The following is a 22,086-nucleotide window of genomic DNA, read 5'->3' as shown; positions in this document are numbered from 1 at the left end:
ATACCACCACCAACTATTTGCAAGAGAGATGAGTGACTATACAAAATAATTCATACAAATATACAAACTACTAAAAGTATCTCAGCAAGGTTGCTAGATTAAGATCGAACTGCATCGCTATGTACCACCAAACAATTCTGAAGACTGTAAATCCACCACTTTTAAATAATAATGTTTTTATGTATAATATACAAGAATGAATCTCATGAAGCATGTGCTGGATTGCTGACACCATGAGGTGTGCACAGGGTTATATCTTTAAAACAGTTTCATGTGGAACAAATAATGCAAAATGCTAAAGTCAGTAAGGCTGGGACAGTTACACTAGTGTTTTTTATACTACTCAACTTCAGGGTTGAAACAGCTCACAGGAAATTATTTTAAAAGAAACAAATACTGCAAAGCTAAAATTACTTGGACAGAGGCAAACTCAAGTAACTGTTCCTTAAGCACATCATTCAGATAGCGCCTGCCTGCCGTGTTTCAGAGGCCGTCGCAGGCAGCATGTAGGATGGAAGAAAATCAAGTGGCAATAGAAAAAAACTAACACCAGCAAGGAAGTGCTAACATCTGATGCCTCACTATAAACAATTTACTTTCCTTCCAACTACCTGTCTCCAACTATCAATACATAAGGCAGCCCCTCAGGCACAAACTGCAGTCTTCCCAGGAGGCCTGGAAATAAATCCAGCGGTCAGCCATCTAGATTCAACACCTCTGACACTGTCTCTGACTCAATTCACTTGAAATTAGTATACGATTTCAGTTTAAAATCCTCAATTTAAACCAGTTTTCCTCCAAATTGCAAAGATTCTTCTTTATGCAAAAAAAGAAACACTGGCTAACATTTACTACCAGCAACTAACTTAAAAAATAAACGAAACAGGAATTAAAGGGACAACAGTAACATTAGGAATTTTTCTTTTAATCAGGAAAGTCTCAGATTTGATCCACTGATTCTTATTTCAATACTGAAAGCGCTCTGAAAAACGTAAAGCATTTCTACATACAAGATGGTGGTATTATTACTGCTGTTCTCGCTGTGCGTGCTGAGTCACTTCAGTCGTGTCCGACTCTATGCACTCACAGGGAAGACCCTATGGACTGTATGTAGCCCGCCAGGCTCCTCTGTCCGCGGGATTCTCCAGGCAAGAACACTGGAGTGGTTGCCATGCCCTCCTCCAGCGGATCTTCCTGACCCAGGGATGACCCCTCGTGCTGTGGCAGCCAGCCATCCGCAAAGCCCACGGTGGTGGGTAACGCGCGGCAACCACAGCCACCCTCTGCTAACGCACACTAGCGGAGGGAGCAGAGAGAGGACCACGCGCGCACTCAGACTCGCGCGCCCAGCACGTGCTTTCCCTTCTCCTCCCGCGTTTTGTCTGGTGGTTTGTTGGCTGGCTCCCTTCTTTCTCCACTCACTCAACACGAGTTTACTGAGTGCCGACTGAGTGCCAAGCATCCTGTTAGGCTCTAAAAGTGTCCGTGCCGATTTCCACAGGGCATGAGAACACCATGCAGCGCACTGATATCCTCCGAAGGACAGGCGCAGCACAGCCCGAGCTCGAGCTGGCACGCTGACCTTCTTCTGAACACACACCGACTGTCAGACAGGAAAACCGCCCAAACATCAGCTTGGAGTAAAACGTGCAAAAAGTCAGAATCAAACTGTCATGCGTAAAATTTAAGGGAGACCACGCAGACAAGAGTAACGGCGGTTGCGCCACAGCAGGGCTCACACACCGCACCAGCCCTTTCAGGAGACCTCTGGTGGAGAGCTTGGGGCCTCCTGGAGCAGATGGGAGCCCTCGTCACTACACCGTGGGCATCGCCACAGACGCCCAGGACGCCTGGATCTCCTGACTGAAGAGAGAGAAGAAACACAGACGCCGTGGCTTTTATGGGGAGCTTTATGATGCTGAGCTGATGGCAGTTAACTTGAAAATATTTCAAACCACGTCACCAAACACAGCAGGTCTGTGTGCCACATGGGACATACGGCGCTAGCTCTGTCCTCCAAAAGGAGACCCCGCTTAACTCCGGATCAGTGTCAAAAAAATAAAGTAAGTAAAACTCAAGACGAAAAGAAAACCCCAAAGGTACACACCCGAATTCCCAACATGCTCCTGTAATCACCACGAGCATGCAGTCACAAAAACCAGGCTATGGGAAAGACTACAGAACAAACCACCCGTTTTTCTCAACAAGTGAGCTGCACGGGCAAAGGGGTGGGGAGGGAGGAAGAGCGGAGCAGGGGGCTAAAGCAGAGAGACACTGAGAAGACAGAACAAAACAAAAAGTCACGAGCGTCCTGACCACGCGTGGATCATATTTCTCACAAAAATTTAAAAGACAACTGGAAACCTGAACACTGACTTCACTGAAAAATGGGAATTAGTGTTAATTTTAAAAAATAACGGTATCATGGCTGTTGCTAAAGAGCGTTTACGTTTTAGAGACACTTGAGAGAAACGCAGAGATGAGGTGATGTGAAGTCCAGGATTTGCTTCCGAGTAACCGAGGCGGAGGAGGCAGAACAAGAAGGGTACCGCAGAGACTCCCTGCCGACGCTCGGCGGCGACGCAGGACGGTTGCCGACGCAGGATGCCGCAACACTCTCCTGCGTCCTTTTAGAACTGTCATACTTTCCATAAAGACCACAGAACCCTAACAGAAAGAGCTGCTGTTGACCTCGTTCCCGAGCCCTAGGACGTGACCTCATCAAAAAACTAGGAAAATGACTGAAAAGATGACTGGCCAAGAGAGGGTGAAGGGAGCAAAGGACGACAGTGACAAGCTGATCAACCTGCCTGTGATCCAAAGACGGTCGGCTCTGTGCACAAACGACCTCGGGATCGCTCTCATTTGTGGATGAAAAGTGTATGAGAAAGGAACCCTACGCAGGTGCAACCTGCCCGAATGTCTCCCTAACAGGGCCTGACACTTGGAACACTGTCGCACTTTCATTAAATGGAAGCGGTTGCTGAAGTGTCAAGAGAGCGCCCTGAACTGGTGTTTTTGATTTCCCCAACCCAACTCGCGTGATGTTTAGCTCAGCTCAATGCTGGGACGAGTCTGGAAGTCACGAGTGTACTGCAGGGAGTGTTTAGATGCTCGTTCACTGACAGATGCTAACTCTTCTAAGAAAGGGAAAGTAAGCGGGCTAGGGCGGGACAAAGAGAGGGTAACACAGCTTTCTGTAGAAACTAATGCGAGATCAGTTTAAAAAGGCAGGCCCTCTATTCTCACACCACGGCCTCACGCAGCTGGGGAGCATCCTGGGTCCCCAGCGCAGCCAGCGCAGGCAGGCAGAGCAGAGAGGGGCGCGTCAGGAGTCCCAAACAGAGGCCAGAGAACTCAGCAAAGACAGGGCCGTGTCTACCCTGACTTTACCTTCTCAGCGAGGCGCTGAGAGGAAGTCGTAAAATGACCATCATTTCGATGCCGCGACTGTGGCACCTGTCCTTGAAAGAGACACACCTACATGACGCCTGGCGATTCAGTGGGAGGCGTCCCTACTGGATTTATAATCAGTTCCGAAACACTAACTGTGGCCTTTAAGACCCTTACCGCCAGATACGACCAAGAGGGCGTATCCACCAATCTTGCATTTTGTTTAAGGGGCAGGCAAGGAAGCAGCGTGAAGACCCAGCGCGCAGAGCCTGCCAGAGCACGCACGCCCACCATCTGACCACCGACCTCGGCAGCTTCACCTGGTGCTCCTCCCAGCCCTCCCTCTGGGTCTCCCAGGAGCATGCTGGGCTCCCTGCCTCAGGGACTGCGTTTGGCAATTTACCTTGTTTGATATGAAGTTAATTATTATTTGATACAAAGAGTTAACAATTATGTTTCTTTCTCAAGACTTTCTATCCTGTGACCTTTAGGTCTTTACTAAAATCTTACAGAAACAAACTCTGTAACCAGAATATAGCCTAACTAGATGACCCAGTTACTTGAGTAAATAATGGGGCAATTACATTCTGAAGAGCAACCTCGCTGTGCTTCTCATTAACCACATTAACTGTGTTTCAATAACCACAATTTGAAATCTCAGCATCCAGCCCAGTGCTGAGCACAAAACAGAAATTTAACACTTACTACAACTCACAAGAGCAAACACATCGGTGTAGCATGGCTTAAGAGCAGTTCAGAATAACTGCCTCCTATACACTCTGGCTTATATCCATCCACATTTATAATTATCATGCCTTCACGCTCACTTTATAAACAGGTTCAAGCCACAAGTCACTCTGACGAACTGGGAATGGAAAGCACATCCTTCAGAACCAGCCTTCAGTCTGCAAGCCTCGCAGGAGTCTCACTACTCCGCAAGTGATGTTTAAACAGCAAGGAAGCAGAAGCTAATGGAAGGCATGATCCCAGCTTCGTCAAAGCGTTTCTGAAGGTTTTTGACCTGTCTCCACATCCATACACCCCCACCCCAGTGGCCCACCACTGCCTCAACACACACTCAGAGACGGGGAGGAGGGAACCACTGGGCCACTCAGACGCACCACCGTAGCAAGCACCGCCAACCCGCAAGCCCGAGTTGCAGTTGTCTCCACCTCTGGTTTACCATCCCCCCCTCCCCTCCCCTCCGCACGCAGTAAGCTGCAGGTGCCTTAGGATAGTCAAGAAAGGATCGCCCCGCAGAAAGTTCAGTGTAGACGGAAACCCCCGTCCTAAGTTCCCCAAAGCAGGCATGAACGATGATTAGCTGACTGATCCACTCAAGAAAAAGCACATTACACACAGTAAACATTGAGACTTGACTTTGCTCACCTTCTCAGCAAGAAAACTGAGGCCTGACTTCCTGAATGTCATAGTGGCCCTGTGTCTTGCCCGTCCTTCCTAACAATCCCAGAGAACAGGCAGGCCTCGTCCTGCCCGCGGTGAACTCCACGAGGGCTCACACTCCCCAGCTTCCTTCTCCCAGGACTTTCCCTTTCCAGTCAGCCATCACCCTCCTCTCTCTCCCCTTTGAGGACAAGAGAAACACCGCTCAGGTTTCCTCCTTCAGGACCGCATCTCTTCTTTCTCCTGAGGGACAGCTTACATCTAGTAAAGCACACAAGCCGTAAGGGTACAGTTAATGCATTTCTGTATATGCATACACCCAGGAAAATAAAACCCAGAAAAATGCAAACAGCATTATCAACAGCAGATGGCTCGAGCCCCTTTCCATCAATGTCCCCCTGAAAGGTAACAACTAGCGTAATCTCAGGCCAAACTTCACACTGCCTGTTAACCAACCTTCACACACACGCCATCGAGTGTCCCTCTCCACATCTGAAGTCTTTCACGCATCAGAGTCCACGACACCACCTTCTAAACAGGCATTCCTTGGAGTTGCCTCCACAGCCCTCTCCTCCGTCCACCTGTGTGACAGAGCAGCTTCACTCAGCACAAGGACTGTAACAACTGCCTAAACATGGCTCCCTGAGCCGCAGACGCACCTGCACGGCCCTCAGGCCCCTTACATGCAACACAGCCCAAAGCAAGTTCACCAACTCCCCCTCAGCACCCTACAACCAATTCCTGCTCCCCTCTTCTGCATGTTGGTGAGGGGACTCCATTCAGTTCAGTTCAGTCGCTCAGTCATGTCCGACTCACCTTCAATATCAGTCCTTCCAATGAACACCTAGGACTGATCTTTAGGAGGGACTGGTTGGATCTCCTTGCAGTCCAAGGGACTCTCAAGGGTCTTCTCCAACACCACAGTTCAAAAGCATCAATTCTTCGGAGCTCAGCTTTCTTTATAGTCCAACTCTCACATCCATACATGACCACTGGAAAAACCACAGCCTTGACTAGATGGACTTTTGTTGACAAAGTAATGTCTCTGCTTTTTAATATGGTGTCTAGGTTGGTCATAACTCTCCTTCCAAGGAGTAAGCGTCTTTTTAATTTCATGGCTGCAATCACCATCTGCAGTGATTTTGGAGCCCAGAAAATTAAAGTCAGCCACTGTTTCCATTGTTTCCCCATCTATTTGCCATGAAGTGATGGGACCGGATGCCAAGATCTTAGTTTTCTGAATGCTGAGCTTTAAGCCAACTTCTTCACTCTCCTCTTTCATTTTCATCCGGAGGCTCTTTAGTTCTTCTTCACTTTCTGCCATAAGGGTGGTGTCATCTGCGTATCTGAGGTTATTGATATTTCTCCCGGCAATCTTGATTCCAGCTTGTGCTTCATCCAGCCCAGTGTTTCTCATGATGTACTCTGCATATAAGTTAAATAAGCAGGGTGACAATATACAGCTTTGATGTACTCCTTTTCCTATTTGGTGAGGGGACTGGAGTCAACCAAACCAGAGACCACCAAGTCACCCTAACACAGGGTATGAGGCCTGCAGCTCAGTTCACAGGACACCCCGGCACAGGAGGTAGTGACACGCTTCCCAACGGGAAGACACTCAGACGACTCTAGGGGTGAACAATAAACCCTGCACTACTCTTTCACCCCAACACACAATCACTCAGTTAGACCCTAGAATTCTACCTTCCAAACAATTCCCACATCTGCAGTTCTTTCTGCTCCAATATTCAAAACCATCTCCCATCTGCCCCAGCTGCAGCCAAGCTGATTAACTCCCTGCCTGGTAAAAGCCACACTGCACAAACCTCAGAAGGAGGTGACTCTCCATTGTAATGAATTCTTTTTCTTCTACTGGGCTGAACTCCTTGAGGCAAGGCCATGCCTTCTTTGGGACTTAGCTCCTTAACAGAGTGCTTTAAATGTTGACTAAATGCCTGGAGAATCCCATGGATAGAGGAGCCTGGTGGGCTACAGTCCACGGGGTCACAGAGAGTCAGACTTGGCTGGCTGACTAACACACGCTAAATGCCCCAAGGCCATCTCCCAGGCTCTGGTCTCCCTCCAGTCCTTCCTGCAACCGGCCGCCTGGTAAGGCCCTGCAGTCCACGCCTAAGACACAGCTTCCGGGCCTCCTGCTCTGTGCTGAGGCTCCATGCTCCCACCGCCCACCATGCCCTCAGCTGGAGGGCCTTTCTCCAGCGGCCCAGCCTCCCCCCGCCCAGTCCCTGCCCACCCTCTAATACCCCCCAGCCTCCCTTCCCACACTCCCGACACGGCCGTTTCACACAGTGCTGGTCCCGTTCACACAAAGGATCCTCAGGAAGTCTTCCCAGAACATTCCAGGAAGAGCGGCTTTGTCTGACTTCTGGGTCCCCTTAGCACTCAACGATGCCTTCGTTAAGGCAGTTCAAGTTTTATTGGACTTGTTTATGCAAACTGTTTATGTCCCCCATCCACACCCCAGACAGGAAAAAGCCTCAATGTTCAAAAGGCATTCATCTTGAGAGCTTTAAAACTTTAACAGAAACACCCTATTTAGACCTCTTCCCTTCCATCCAGGCCCACAGCCCCACCAGCATTTGTTCTGGGTGTGAAAAAGGGAGCTCTTACCAGAAAGCCAGATAAATAAAAAAGGTTTATATCATCTTCCTGAGAGTTACCATAGATATGAAAAACAGCAGAAAGCAAAAGGACCCACTGAGATCTGGAAGCTGGGTGGTGAGCCAAGTCCATTTGCCAGCTGAACACACGATTACTGTCAGCTTAAAGTACGTTACCATTTCAAACTCATCCTCAGCAAAATTCAGCCTCAGCTGCAAAATATTTAAACATGAAAAGCAGGACACACCTTCATTCATCCTCATCCCAGCTCCCAACTCGAGCCCCGATCTTCCGGTTTCAAGGGACTATTAGTGACACCCCACACAACCTTTCGCGTCCCACCTTCAGGAACTGGCCCACAGCCCTCTTATCAAAGGGCTACGGGGTCACCTTTGGGCTTCCGTGCCAACTACTGAGCCCTGAGCGCCGGCCGCCTGTTCTCCCTCCACTGCTCAGCCCCAGCCCTCAGCACCTCCCTGAGCCACACGCGCTCCCAGCGGCTTCCCTCCTCCGGCTCTAATCTCTCCCACTCGCAAGTCACCCAGCACTGGCACTTCTTAAACTGCACTGTGCAAACGCATGGCCCGGGGCCTTTGTTAAAAGGCTGATTTTTCACGAAGTCTGAGGTGGGCCTGAGCGTCTGCACTTTTCCCACTCCCAGGAGACGCCGCTGCTGCTGCTGCTCCACAGCTCACCCCCCAGGAGCACCGTCCCCATTGGGTGCTGCCCTGAAATGAGGACGCGGTGAGCAGGCAACAAGCAGAAGCCAGATGCCCGTCAGTCCGGACCGGGTAAGTGCAGGTTTCTACACTAGGTAAGAAACTGGGCCAGATGCCCCTGGTCCCTTCCAGCACTCTCACTCTAGGCCCTCCCTGGAATATCCAAGACGCTGTCACCCATTTTTCACCCATGAAGCCTGGCAAAGGCAGTCCCCAGCAGCAAGTAGCAACGATCACGCTCGCCAGATGCTGAATGACTAACAGTAACCATCTACAGACAATGTTGGTTTAGTCCAACATTACAAATGTCTCTGAAAGATAAAGAAGATGCGGTACCAGGGGCTTTATACAGTCGTACTTATGAAAGTACCTTAAAGACAAACGATCACCACCACTTCCCTGTCTCCATCAGTATTATCTAGAGGTCAACATCGCTTGGGTTAATCTATCTGTTTCTCAGAACCAAGGGGCTACTGACCGCTTTATCTCGCTGGGGGCTGGGGTGGGAGACCTCATGAACACGTATGGAAGCAGGAAGCAATGAGAGTTCCCAGTTCTCTATTAACAGCTGCAAGTCACTCTGAGATTAAAAAAAAAAAAAAAAAAACAGCATTCCAAGTGTAGTGACTACAAGAGGACCTCTGCTCTCAGAAATGGACCCTGGTGTGGTATCTTCACAATGACATCACTTCTTCAGCAGTCCCGACACACAGGTGTGTAAAACATCTGTCACTGTGCGTTTATCAATGTGAAGCTGTGCACTGGAGAAGGAAATGGCAGCCCTCTCCAGTATTCTTGCCTGGAGAATCCCATGGGCAGAGGAGCCTGGTGGGCTAGAGTCCATGGGGTCGCAAAGAGTTGGACACAACTGAGCGACTGCACTGAATTGAACGGAACCTGTGTATTTACCACAAAGAATCCACCTGCCAACAGCACAGACTCGGGTTTGATCCCTTGGCAGGGAAGAGCCTTGGAGAAGGGAATGGCAACCTACTCCAGTACTCTTGCCCAGGAAATCCCGCAGACAGAGGAGCCTGGTGGGCTACAGGCCAAGGGGCCACAAAGAGTAGGACACAACTCAGCAACTGCATAACAACAATTTATCAATGAGACAATATTGCTCAGACTTCGGTTAAATACATTAAGCTCTTCTTAGGACTTAGTTACAAGTGAAACTGAAGCTCCAATACTTTGTCCACCTGATGTGAAGAACCGACTCATTTGAAAAGACCCTGATGCTGGGAAAGATTGAAAGCAGGAAGAGAAGGGGACGACAGGGGATCAGATGGTTGGATGGCATCATTTACTCGATGGAAATGAGTTTGAGCAAACTCCGGGAACTGGTGATGGACAGGGAGGCCTGGCGTGCTGCAGTCCGTGGGGTTGCACAGAGTCAGACGCAACTGACCTGACTGGCAAGAGAATTTTAGTGTCTACAATCACAGAGGCTAATAGCAACTACCCCCTATAATTACACCGATGCCAGCATTTCTGTTAACATCCCCCGTAAAACCCATTTGTCGGGTGTCGATACTGTTCCAATGAGTTGGCTGAGGTCTCTAAAGACCTGTCACACAGGACAGAAAGGTGCCCTGACAGGGGAAATCACACACCGGCAGGTAATTAGCCTGAGTGTTGATTAGTCTCAATCACAGGTATTTTCATTTTAATCAGAAGCATGGTTACCTTAGTCAACCAGGATCTGCATAACTTAAAAAAAAACAGGGTGTTTATCATACTTTTAGAACTAACCCAAAAAAACAATGAAGATTCTCTCTAGCGTCTTCATTCACGTTACGACATGAGACGATGTTTCACAGAGACGTTCTGTCTTCCACTTAAATTTGTAACAGGCCATCAGCAAAGACTTAATTTACCATTAACTGTAGTGTGGCTTTCACAGCCATGCATAAAACAGCTGTTTTTGCCTATGTGAACACTTACGAGGCGTGTTTCCTCCTAGTCCACTTAAGAGGTTTTTAAAAAATTCCTCCACCAATGACAATTCAGACAGTCGATGGGCAAAGTTAAGGATGATACCCTCAGGCTATGACCAATTCCTCATCTTCCAAATTTTACATTGATATGGTTGGTCTACGTGACATCAAACTAAAAGGAAGTATCTCGTTCTGGAAGATAAAGACAGCATCTCCCGTAAACCTCATAAATCCAAAGGAAGCAAAGCCATCGCAGGCCTTACAGAAAGAAATAAGAGACGGACTTCCAAGAGCTCTGGAGGCCCCTGCCAGGCTCAGGGCAACCTTGGGCAATGCATATTCGCCACTTCAAGAAAGCAAAATTAACATTTGCTTAACCCAGAACTTAGGTCCTCCCAGATGATGATACCCAGTGAAGCCCAAATGGTCCAAACAGGCGAAAGGCTTGGTAAAAAGGGTTGGTAAATCTTAAAGAATTCATCTGGAGTTACTAACCCTAAACTTAGTCCAACTAGACCTTGATCTACTAGTAACTGATGGTTACTTCTGCAAACAGTTCCGGAGTCCAGAGTTATGGCAACGAGTCTGCCCCTCTGGTCCTTCAAGACGGCTCAAGGCCCTTCTGGGGACACATAAGTAGGGTCAGGAGCCTGTCCTTCCCTGTGACTACAGTCATGGGTGAACCACTGCCAATCAGAACATTTTCCACCTTTGTTTTCTAAACACTGGCTCACATGTTTCCACAAACATGCCCTCAGATCTACAGGTATTTCAAGGGAGCCTAGAAAATTAAAATTAGGTATCTGTGAATGAAAAATACATTTGACATGGTCGGTACTCATAGTAATCATGGGACTGAATGAATGAGCCAAAGTGTACAGTCTGCCAGTGCCACTGAGCAATAGCACAGCCCATCTTCCTTGATGAGCCCCAATTACCTCTAACACTTGTGGCAACTCACTAGTTCTAAAAATAACGGCACCAAACCTATCTGTAGAACACCTCCTTTACAAAGCACTTCCACGTGTATCATCAAATCTGGACCTCACGAAGGCTCTGAGCCAGGTTGTTTTTCTCACCTCTTCTCTCCCTCTAATAAACAAGGCTTAGGGAAAGTATCGGGCTCTTCACAGGCCTCGCATCAGGAGAGGAGGAGCCGGCAGTCGAGTCCAGGTCTTTGTTGCTCCGTCAGCGCTCCTTCCAGCCTCAGGCCCAGGGCCCGGGTGACATGGGCCCCACTGTCCTGGGCACTTGCCCTCACCCCATTCGATCATGATGACCCCGTGTGGCTCAAGGTCGTTACCTGCCTCCACAAAACAGCAAAGAGGGAGCCGGAGCTCCGGGGTCAGAGCCACGGTCAGAATGCAGGACTCAGCTCCAACCACTTCAGAGTGCGCGCTCCCCAAACGCCGACCTGCTCCAGCTGGCCCCCGAAGGCCATTAAGCACAGGCTTCCACCTTCAGCGGGTCCGGCTGTGACACACGGCTAAGGGCTGAGTCGCTTCAGCCACGTCCGGCTCTGCGACTCTGACTCTGAAGCCCACCAGGCTCCTCTGTCCATGGGGTTCTCCAGGCAAGGATACTGAGCCTGGGTAGCCATGCCCTCCTCCAGGGGAATCTTCCCCACCCAGAGATCGAACCCGAGTCGCTCTTGTCTCACTGGCAGACGGGTTCTTCACCACCAGCGCCACCTGGGAAGCTGCTGGCCTGACAAACCCCGAGAACTAGACAAGCTGCTCTCTAAACTCAGCCTCCCCGTAGCCCGCCGGCGGCGACACTGTCTGCCTCACGGGGTTGTTAGCACGATTACATGAGCTCATATTTACAGAGCACTTAACATAGTGCCTAGCACACCGTAAGGACGATAGAAATGTCGATCAGCTAAAAACAGAAAGCATCGACTGAGGAAAGGCGGCAGTCCAAGTCACTGAAGAAATGCTCTATCATCCAACAGAACGTGTGGGGACAGCGTGTTCACCCCCACTTCCCTTCTTAAACAACACAGGCTGAAATAAGCGACACTAGAAGATACCACAGGAAAATGCGGGGAACTTTTATTATAAGTCTGCCCACCCCTCTTAAATCTTGGGACGGGGAGGCCTTCCTAGGCATGACACAGAAGCCTGAATACCTAGAGGAAAAGACTCACGTAAAGCACCACCAGATAAAGAAAGCAGCCACTTGCAAACCAAAGTTGTTCCGCTAGCTACACCCTCCCCAAAAGGCAAACCGGCAAGGCAGGAGGAAAACACAAGCATCAAACAAAAAAGGGACAAGGGACGTGAAGACGCCATTCACAAGAGAAATAAGTTACCAACTGAAACATGGGGGAAAGACCTACATAATTAAGAACTCCAATTTTTTAGACGGAGAACCCCCCCCAACCCGGGGATCAAACCGGGGTCTCCCACGCTACAGGCTGACTCTTTACCGTCTGAGCCACCAGGGAAGCCCACCCCACTTACCGGGGAAACCCATTCGAGTGCTAAGTACAGCCAAAAAGCTCTCCCAATACATGGTTACAAACAAAGAAACAATTCCTTAAGGATGCATTTCTCATACACAACAATAAAAGTCAGAAACTGGTTCTGTTCGGAGAATCACACTCTTTGGACCATGAGTCAGGAGTGAACTGACTGTGAAGCCCAGGGAATTACTGAAGAGGCAGTGGAAACAAGTACAGTTCGCACTTTCTTTCGCTGTGTTTAAAAGCATGCCTGGTATCTGAAAGAAAACGCAAACATCCTAACATATTACTAATGGAGGCAGACACATGAAACAACGCACTCTCCACCCGCGCTTCATCAGACGCACAAGCCAGCAGAACTAGACGCCCGCGAGCACAGAGCCCTTCCTGCGTGAACAGAATGGGGGCCGGGGAGGGGTGACCGAAATCAGCCAGTTCAGATTATCTCAGATGCCCAGTTCTTCCCATTCACTATTGGCACTGTCCAAAACAAAATCATTTCCAATTTTATTCAATTATCAACCAAATGCTTTCGTGTAACTGGAAGGGAGACTAATTTACTTCTAACAACCTTCATTTCAGAAAATACATGTCAAAAATCCTGGATCTGGGGGACTTCCTTGGAGATCCAGTGATTAAGAACCTGCTCTGTAATGTAGAAGACAGGGGTTTGATCCCTGGGGCGGGAACTAAGATCCGACACGCCACAGGGCAACTAAGCCTGAGTGCCTACCAAAAGATTTCACATGATGTGATAAACATCTTCTGTACCACAGCGAAGGCCTGATGCCGTCAAATAAACAGCTTTTTAAATTCTGGATTTTTTTGAGTTTTGCTAAAGTATCAACATGTACAAACTTACAAAATATGTATAACGTATAACCAAAACATTCACTCCAACAGAACTTCTAAGTCCCAAACTCTAAAGTCACTGGACTCGTACCTTAGCAAGACACTTCATTATTAATATTTTACAATGTATTAAAACAATCTCAAATGTAAAAATACAACAGGGAAACGTTTCAGCATTAATGTGGCATTATGGGATGGTTATGCTTTGCTTCATTTAACATACTAAAAGGCATACCAGGTGTATATTTTATATATATATAAAACAAAACCATTCTACCTCTAAATTGACATGTAATTACCCTTCAGTAATCCAGTAACCATTACTATTCTCGATTCTAAAGTACAATTATCACATAACTTGAAAGAGCTGCTATTTCGCAGTTAACCAAATATCCTAATGTTCTTTAATCAAACTATCATTAAAGTCTATTTTTTCCAGGCCCCGGAATTTCAATTTATGAAAATTTTCCAAAGCCTAGAGAGGAAGTTTCATAACAATCAGTCACACAGACTTAGGTTGTAAGCAGCTGATACGTCTAAAGAATCCATATTTTCTTTGGTTTTAACTCTACTCTCTTTAGAAAACCAAAGGAAAGTATAAAAGTCTGCCCAAGACGCAGAGGGGCCTGAAGCCAGACCCAGAACCTCTCGTCACCAGTGTTGTCCCTGAAGCCTGGAGTGGAGTAGGCTTTAGAAGGTGAGACTTTCAGAGGGAAAAAAAAAGGCTTCATTTACCCAGACTATTTTGGACGTTTTAATAACATTTCTTTCTCTTTTTCAAAATGTCAATATCTTTAAAGAAAAGGCTTTTCTATTGAGTGGCTTCAGGGTCTCTCAACTGTCACAGCACAATTAAACACTTCTCCTGTCCAGGTAGACTGAATCGTGTTCAACCCTGGCACATAATCAAATCATTAAATCCGGGACACCTCATTTGATAGATGCCTCATTAAGTTCATCTCAAAGTTGAGGTAAGAGATGCCTGTGAAAAGGAGGGGGGCACACCTGTTAAATTTTAAGAAAACTTTAAGAGAGAATCTCAAAACCCACATAGAGCTTCATTCACGTGAAGGTATTAAGAGTGAAGGTATTAACACCTACAATCTCCTGCCCTAGGAGGTAGGTAGGTAGGGGTGTGTGGGTGTGGGTGTGGGTGTGGGTGTCCTGGGAGAGGCGTGTGTCCTGGGAGAGATGTGTGTGTGCATTTAACACAACCCCGGGGGAAACAGGAAGGAAAGCCGAAGATTCAGGACACACGCCATCAGCTGCTTCACAAAATTCCACAGATTCAACTCAACAAATGTTTAAACTAAAGTGCCAAGTATTATACGAGCCTTGGATGATACACAACCTCAATAAATGCTATGTTACCAAGAAATCAAATTCAGCATTCCATAAAGAAAGAGAACAAGAAAATAAAACACCTTACACTTTAAAAAATAAGAAGAATCTTGGGATAACCAATCATTTAACAGTCTTACAGATACAAGAGAGAAACTTCATAAACTTGTTTACACTCATCTCCTTTCCCTACAATTAAAAAAAACACACATCATTTTAGGAATAACTACGAAATTTAGGGAGAGTACTTACTCTCTGGCCCTATATAAGATAGAAATTACAAAAACTGAACAGCATAGTGACCTTAATAAAGCACTATTGATCACTAAAGTATAAATAAGTTTACTTCAAATAAAAGATTTGATAGCTATTTTTGATACTTACAAGTAAAGCTATGTTTTAAGGGCACTGAAGTGTCACACCGCCATCTTCAAAACTTATCCACTTTTCAGATCAAGTGCTAATAGTCTGTAGCCAGTGACGGCTTTATGGTTTAACAACGGAGACATGCTCAAGCAAGAGAATAAAGGATCATTCGGTTCAGTTCAGTCGCTCAGTCACGTCCGACTCTTTGCGACCCCATGAATCGCAGCATGCCAGGCCTCCCTGTTTTAGGTGAGCTGTAATCACACCAACTCGAATGTACACATGACTATTTGCACACCGGGATACTTGGGACACTTTCGTACTCTTTTGGTATTGCCCCCTTATTGTCCAGTCTTGCTTCTTTCTGGTAAAGGCAGCATGATAGAACCATCCACATTTTACAAGGAATACCACTTGGGACTAGAGGATAATATCACCTCATTACCAGCAAAAATAGCGTATTTCCTGAATGCTTGTATCCAAGTTAAAAATCCAAACGTAAAGGAGATTTCATGGAAAGTGACATGAGTTGTAAGACAGAACAGGCATGCTCTCTTAGCTCTGCCAAGAACTGGAAAACCACAAGCAAGAATCAGAGCTCTTTACACATCAGCTTCTCTGTATGAGAAGAGGACTGACACTGACTCCTCCCTATTAATGTTTCTGAAAGGACGCAAGATAATTTATATGAAGCTCTTTTAAGATTTTTGAAGATAATAAACCCAACATATTAATAGACGTTATCAAACCACAGTTAACGAAGGACAAGACAGTGTGCACTTTACATCAAAAACAAGTATAAAATATAAATGTAAAAAAACAAAGTTAAACCCTTTGTTCTTAGAAGGAGCGCTGAAGCACACGCTGGTGTCACACGCTCATGCCGCGTTACTCAACACTGCTGTGATTACAGTAATAAGACACTGCTCGTCAATACTGCAGCTTAATGCTGAGCCACCCGTTCTTGATTTCCACACAGGGAACCACAGAAGGTTTGATCATTCCCAGAAGAGAAAAGGAAGAAAAATAAGAGCGGGTGAGAAGTCTCTTTTCCAGAGCAATCCCAGAAAGTCACACATAAAAACATCTTGTCCAGGGTTCCCCAGGCACAGTGCGCGAGCTCTGTTCTGTCAACGTCCTTTCCCCGCCACAGTCTGAGCTGAGACAGCGAGATGACTAAGTCTAAAAGGCAGAAGAGAGTCGAGAGGATTAAGAAGTCCGTGCACACTGCCTTCGGTCAGCGTCTCAGGTGCCCCCAGGAGTCCGGAACAGCCCGATTCTTGAATTGTTTTTCTACCTAAAAGTACTCTCTTTCAGGTAGAATTTAAGATGGCTGATCTTAAAAGGAAATTAAATGTTAATGTACCTAACAGACTTAGTACTTCACACAAGTTATTTCGGATAAAGCCACAATTAATTTTTTTCTCATTTTAAGTCAGCTAAGAGCATGGCTTCTTGAGAGGAGCAGTAACGATTTTCAAACTAAAGTTTCTATCACAGCTCTGCAATCACAAAGAACCCTGAGTCCAAAGCCTTTCAGTTCATTAAAGACTTTCATTTTACTTTGCCTAAATAAATATTTAAATATTTAAAAAAAAACACAAATGGCTTCCAAAGCCTTTTTGAGAATCACTTGGGCCAAGTTATAAACACTAAAATTTAATTGAAAGGTGACCTCAAGAGAATGAAGTTCTCCCCCGACAAGAACTTCTCAAAAAAAAGCAACTGATAGACAAACTATATAAACAACAGGTAATGAGCTCAATTTAAATACAGGAAAACACTCAGAAGCCTTCAAAGGCAACTTCCTAGTCTATTCTTAACTCCAACTACACATATAAACAAAGTTATAGGAAGCGACAGATTTAAAAGTAAGTTACATGTAAAATTCTAAAAACAAATGTGGTGCAAAACACCCACTCAAAGGGTCTCATGTAAAACAAATGTTAATTCTCTTCTTGAGGAAAAGAATTACTACATAACACTTTCTTGTTGGGTGTCCTACATTCCAAAGGGGTAATTTCTGGGGATCTCCTCCCAGCTTAATGCAAACTTCCATGACATGTGAAGCGTTGATAATGTTCTCCTGATAAGCGAGACCACCTTATAACAAAGCCCTTTAGTTCATCAACAATTACACTTCCTTGCAAAGGTTCAAGTGGACTCATGATATGGTGAATTTTGTTCTATGTCAAAAGAATAGCAACAGAGATGTTTGATATATCAACTTTGGCTTAAACTCAATTTTGTATAAAATGTGCAATTAGACATCTTGATCAGGCACCTTCCTTCTAGGACTCCTGTATACAGGCTTCATATTCAAGAACAGGCTGGATGCTGTGTGTGGCTTCCCCATTTTACGAGCTGCCTTCCCAAGCGTAGACACAGAGGGCACATGTGTTTATGCTGTGCACACTACAGCAGAGAAAGCAGGTTCAGCGTGAAGGAACAGTTGCTGCTTTTCATGAAGAACAGAATAAAAAGACTCAAACGAGCACACCAGAAACTTGAGATTTAACCAGAGAGATGATCTGTTAACTTTACACCAGGATAAGTTTAAAAAACAAACAAACAAACAAACAAAACACCTATATATCATCCACTCAGAACATTTTGGACACACTTGAAGAGACAATCAAGGGGAATCAAAGGTTTAAATGCCACGACTAGGACACCTAAAATCCCACGGACATTCATCATGGTCAGCAACTCAACCATGAGGAAAATGAGGCATGCAGAGCTCTTTCCATGCAAAATATGTGCAATATGTTCAAAATATGCTTAACACAGCCCTTGCTTCTTTACACACACACACACACACACAGAGGCATTTACCATTCTCATGTTAACAAAACACTCATTTCCAAGCATGATTACCATTTAACGCTTTCATAAAATAACAGTATTTTATAAATTACATGAGCCACAGGAGAGAAGAATTTAGTTGTTGCTCCTACATTAAAAAAAAAAAGTCACCTATTTTCTAGGCCATAATCTTTTTAAAGACTTGTCATCAGGTTGGGGCATTATCTTCAGGTACTGCAAAAGCTATTGTATTACGATATAGTTTTCTTTATGAGGCCAAAATCCATCAGAAACCCACTTGAATTATAGAAAAACCTCAATTAAACATAAAGGAACATCTCACCAGGAATGCTACCAGTCTTGCATATCTCAATGGAGGAGTAAGCGACTAAACTGCTCCTAGAACCCAGGTGTGGACCAAGAGCATGAAGCTGGAGGGAATGGCTGCAGATGATGCGATTACAAGCGGGACTCTCTCCACCACCACCTGCAGCCTCAGTGCAGAAGTAATCTACTACTTTAGTGAATTGGGGGAAGAGGTAACTCCCGATTTAACTATTACACTAACCTTGTTTTAAATAAAATTCCTTACCACTAAAACATAATTCTTCAAACCAGCAGAGGAAAAGGACATAAAGAACCTATTAAGCTCAAATATACAGCCAGGACCCGTAGCTCCCTAATTTAGCGCCAGCTAAAAGAGAAACACAAGTCAAGAACTTGATCTAATGTATCAATTCTATCCCAATGAAAAAATTTAAGATCTTTAATCCAGAAATGAAAAAAAGGGTGCGGAGGATTTTAGATCGCACTCAGTGAGAGACGGCAATCAAAAGTACTACTGTGACCCCTATGTATCCCTATTGGAAGTCACATAGTTCTGACTATAAAGGTTAGAGGGGAGAAACTGAGAGAAAGCAATAGGCAAAACCACTTCTGATGCAAGAAGTACACTTGCAGAGGAGACTGAAACAAAGCCAAGAAGCGCTAAGGAAAAGCATCACTAAAGAGGATCGTGGCTGCCGGGTTCCACCGAGGACTAAGTGGGCAAAGGACAGGACGGGGAGCAGGAGCAGGGCACCGGCCGACCCGGACTGAGCTCCGGGCGGGCGCCGCCGGCCGCGCACGGCCGGACGCAGGCCGGGTGCTCCGGGTTTCCCGCGGTCCTTTTCCTCCGCTAGTGTCACGGCACGTGAAGTTGCCCTGAAGCCCCAAGCCCCGCAGCCCGAAGGCGGCACTGTCACTGCAGGGCCCCTCTCAGGAACGTGTGCGCCCGGGGCCCAGCCGCCTGCCCCGCACCCGCGGCGGGAACCGCTCGGCTCGGTCCCACCGGTCTTCCGCGCGAGCGGCGAAGGGCTAACAGAGCCCCGAGGGCGCGCGTGCAGGTGACCGCCTTACCTGCGTAGAAGCGGATGAGGCAGCCGACCTCCGAGTCCAGGCCCTCCTCCTGCACCCTCCACAGCGCCCCGAAGCCCAGCTGGAAGAGGTAGTCGTTCTGGATCTGCAGCGGCTTCTCGTCCGCCTCCAGGCGCCGCGCGGTCTCCCCGTGCAGCTGCACATACAGGGTGGGCGGCGGGGGCGCCTTCTCCGCGGCCGCCGCGGCCCCGCCCGGGCTCTCCTCCGCCGGCCGATCGCGGGCGGCGCCGCCCGAGCCCTCGACGCCCCTCGGGGCCGTTGGCGGAGGTGGGGAGGCGGCCGGGGAGAGCGGCCGGGCGCCCGACGAGCGGCCGCGCAGGCGGGGCTGGCCCGGGTCAGCCTCGAGCTCCTCGGACGACGATGAACAGTAGGGATCCGGCGGGCCCGACGCGCCCTCGGCGCCCGGGCTCGGCCCGGGGCTCTCGGGCTCGGGGGTCGGGCCCGCGCCGCCCGGGGCCCGCGGGGAGCCCGGGCTGCAGCCCGCGGGCGCGGGGCCGGCGCGGGAGGCGCGGCGCGGCGGCGGCCCCCCGACGGCGGGCAGGGCGGCCTTCCCGGGCGGCGGCCCCGCGGGGGCCCGGCCCGGCACCTTCAGCACGCCGCCGGCCCTGGGGCCCGCCTGCAGCAGGCGGGAGGCCACCTCGCCGGCCGTGGTGTCCAGCGTGCAGAGCACCGGGCGCAGGCGGCTGGCGGCCGGGTGACGGTCGAGGACGTGCACGCAGCCGCGCTGGAGCTGGTGCCGCACCCAGTCCCGGTCCGACGGCTGCAGCGGCAGCATCTGCCGGGGTCGCGGGAGCAGCGCCCGGCGGTCCAGGCTCCGCGAGCACGGCGGCGCCGCGGCCGGGCCGGGGGCGGGGAGGCCGGCGGGGCGCGGGGCGGCGGCGGCGGACGCGTTCCTCTTCAGCCGGCCTCTCCTCAGCAGCAGCGAGCTGGCGCCGGGCCCCGGGGCGGCCCCGCCGGCGGCGGGCAGGGGCGCCGGGCCGCGCCGCCGCCTGCGAGCCGCGCCTCCCGCCCGGCCCGGCGCCGCGGTCAGCGCGGGCCCGGGGCCGCCCGCCGCGGCCCGGCCCTCCGCGCGGGTCTCCGCGGCCGCGGGCTCCATGGCGGCGGGGCTCGGCGCGGCCCCGGTTCGGGGGGCCGCGGTCGCACAGCGAGCGGGGGGCGGCGGCGCCGCCAGTGGCGTTCGCGCGGCCGTTTCGGGCGATTATGTGGCGGTTCGGAGCGCTCCGTCGGCGTCTCGGTGTTCCATCCCGCGCGCCCGCCCGGCCGCCCCCGCCCCCCGCCCGCCCCTCGCCTCGCGCAGTCGAGCCAGCCGCCGAGCCGGCCTCATTGAATATTAATCGCGCGCCGGGAGCGCCGGGCGGGAGGCCGGCGGGCGGCGCGCCTCCTGAATATGCATTAGCCGCGTGACGGCGACCCCGCGGGCGGGCGCGCGGGGCGGAGCCTCGGGGTGAACCCGCGGGACGGCGTCGGGGGGCGGGGCCGCGCCGCCAGGCCCGGGGGCTTCCTGCGCGGGCCCGAGAGGGGAGGGGCCGAGAGACGGGCGGCGCGCGATGCCACTTGGGAGCTGTAGTTCCAGGCCGCGGTCAGGCGTCCCCGAGGGGACCGTGGCGAACTACAAGTCCCAGAGATCCTCCAGCACCGCCCCGCCGGGCGGCGCGCCGCGGGCCCCGGACTGTGGGTCTGGGGCCCTCTGATGGGTTCGATGCTCAGCGGTGTTCGGTTCATGAACTTGTAGTTGCCCGCCCATTCCTGCTCCCCGAGGCTTTCATTTTCCCCGCTGGTTGAGACAGGGCTGGAACAGACTCCAGACGGCACGAAGGTCCGGGCGCTCGGCCTTCCCCTCACCACCCATGAACTCGCCCGGAGGCAGTCGTGCCGCCCCGGCCCGGCCCTCTGCAGCTCCTGTGTGAGGAGAACGGCCGAGGACCGGGCCCTCTCCCTGCTCCGCTTGAGGTCCGAAAGGACTGAGGACACGGAAGGCGATGGGAAGCAGAGGTAACGCTGGAACGGAGACGTGGGACAGAAGAAACGGGCCCTGTGTTCTCTTTTAACGTCTTCCCTTGGTTTTTCCTTCAGTGTTCAGAAAAAATTACATTCTGCGACCACAGTGTTAGTCGTGGCGTAAAAAGTTGTACTTTCTTGTCGATTGAAACAATATTGTAGGCTGGATTAGAGCAGGTTACTGTTTAAAAGAATTTGGTAAACCTTTTTAATTGAATTACCATTCCTCCGTATTGTTTCATAAATCTGGATTTTTACATATAAGACTTGTGCAGCTGCAAACAATCCCGGGCCTGCTTAACATCAATAAAGTTACTTCACCTGGGGGTGAATTGGGGGTAGGGGGTTTGAGGAAAGAGGAAGGAGAGAGAAACAGGGAAGAAAAAGAAACTGACAATTGTGGCTGAAATAATAGAAACTAATAAGGGCCGAGAAAGGCGTACTTGGGTTATCTACACAGTTTTACTGAAAAGTAGAAGTCACAGGACAAAAAACATTATCTTGATTCTTGAAATTCCTGCAGATGACTTTTTATATTTTTCTTTTGAATTATTATCTCTTGGCCTCATGAAACATGTTTATTCCATTTCAATTCAATCAACAGCTCAGAATTACTTTTGTAAAATTAGAATGCAAATTTTTCCAAGAGACATAAGATACAATTAATTTAACAAACAATTATAAACATACCAAGCAGTCTGTTACAGCAGTGGAATAAATCAGACACTGCCCTTGCCTTTACAGAGTTTATAGAGTAGAAACAAAG

The 22,086-nt window shown here is 49.1% G+C and overlaps 1 protein-coding gene across 1 annotated transcript in view; it reads right to left on the bottom strand.

Moving 5' to 3' along the window:
* PHLPP1 (PH domain and leucine rich repeat protein phosphatase 1) overlaps positions 1-20,418 on the bottom strand; it is a 280,055-nt gene extending 259,637 nt beyond the window's left edge. Inside the window, exon 1 of the mRNA XM_052660391.1 lies at positions 19,305-20,418. Coding sequence (XP_052516351.1) covers positions 19,305-20,418 — 1,114 coding nt within the window. The remainder of the gene's footprint in view (positions 1-19,304) is intronic.
* Positions 20,419-22,086: the final 1,668 nt, after the last annotated feature.

Source organism: Budorcas taxicolor, chromosome 22 (assembly GCF_023091745.1).
Source record: "Budorcas taxicolor isolate Tak-1 chromosome 22, Takin1.1, whole genome shotgun sequence".
Lineage (NCBI taxonomy): Eukaryota > Metazoa > Chordata > Mammalia > Artiodactyla > Bovidae > Budorcas > Budorcas taxicolor.
This window is presented reverse-complemented; position numbering and strand designations above follow the sequence as displayed.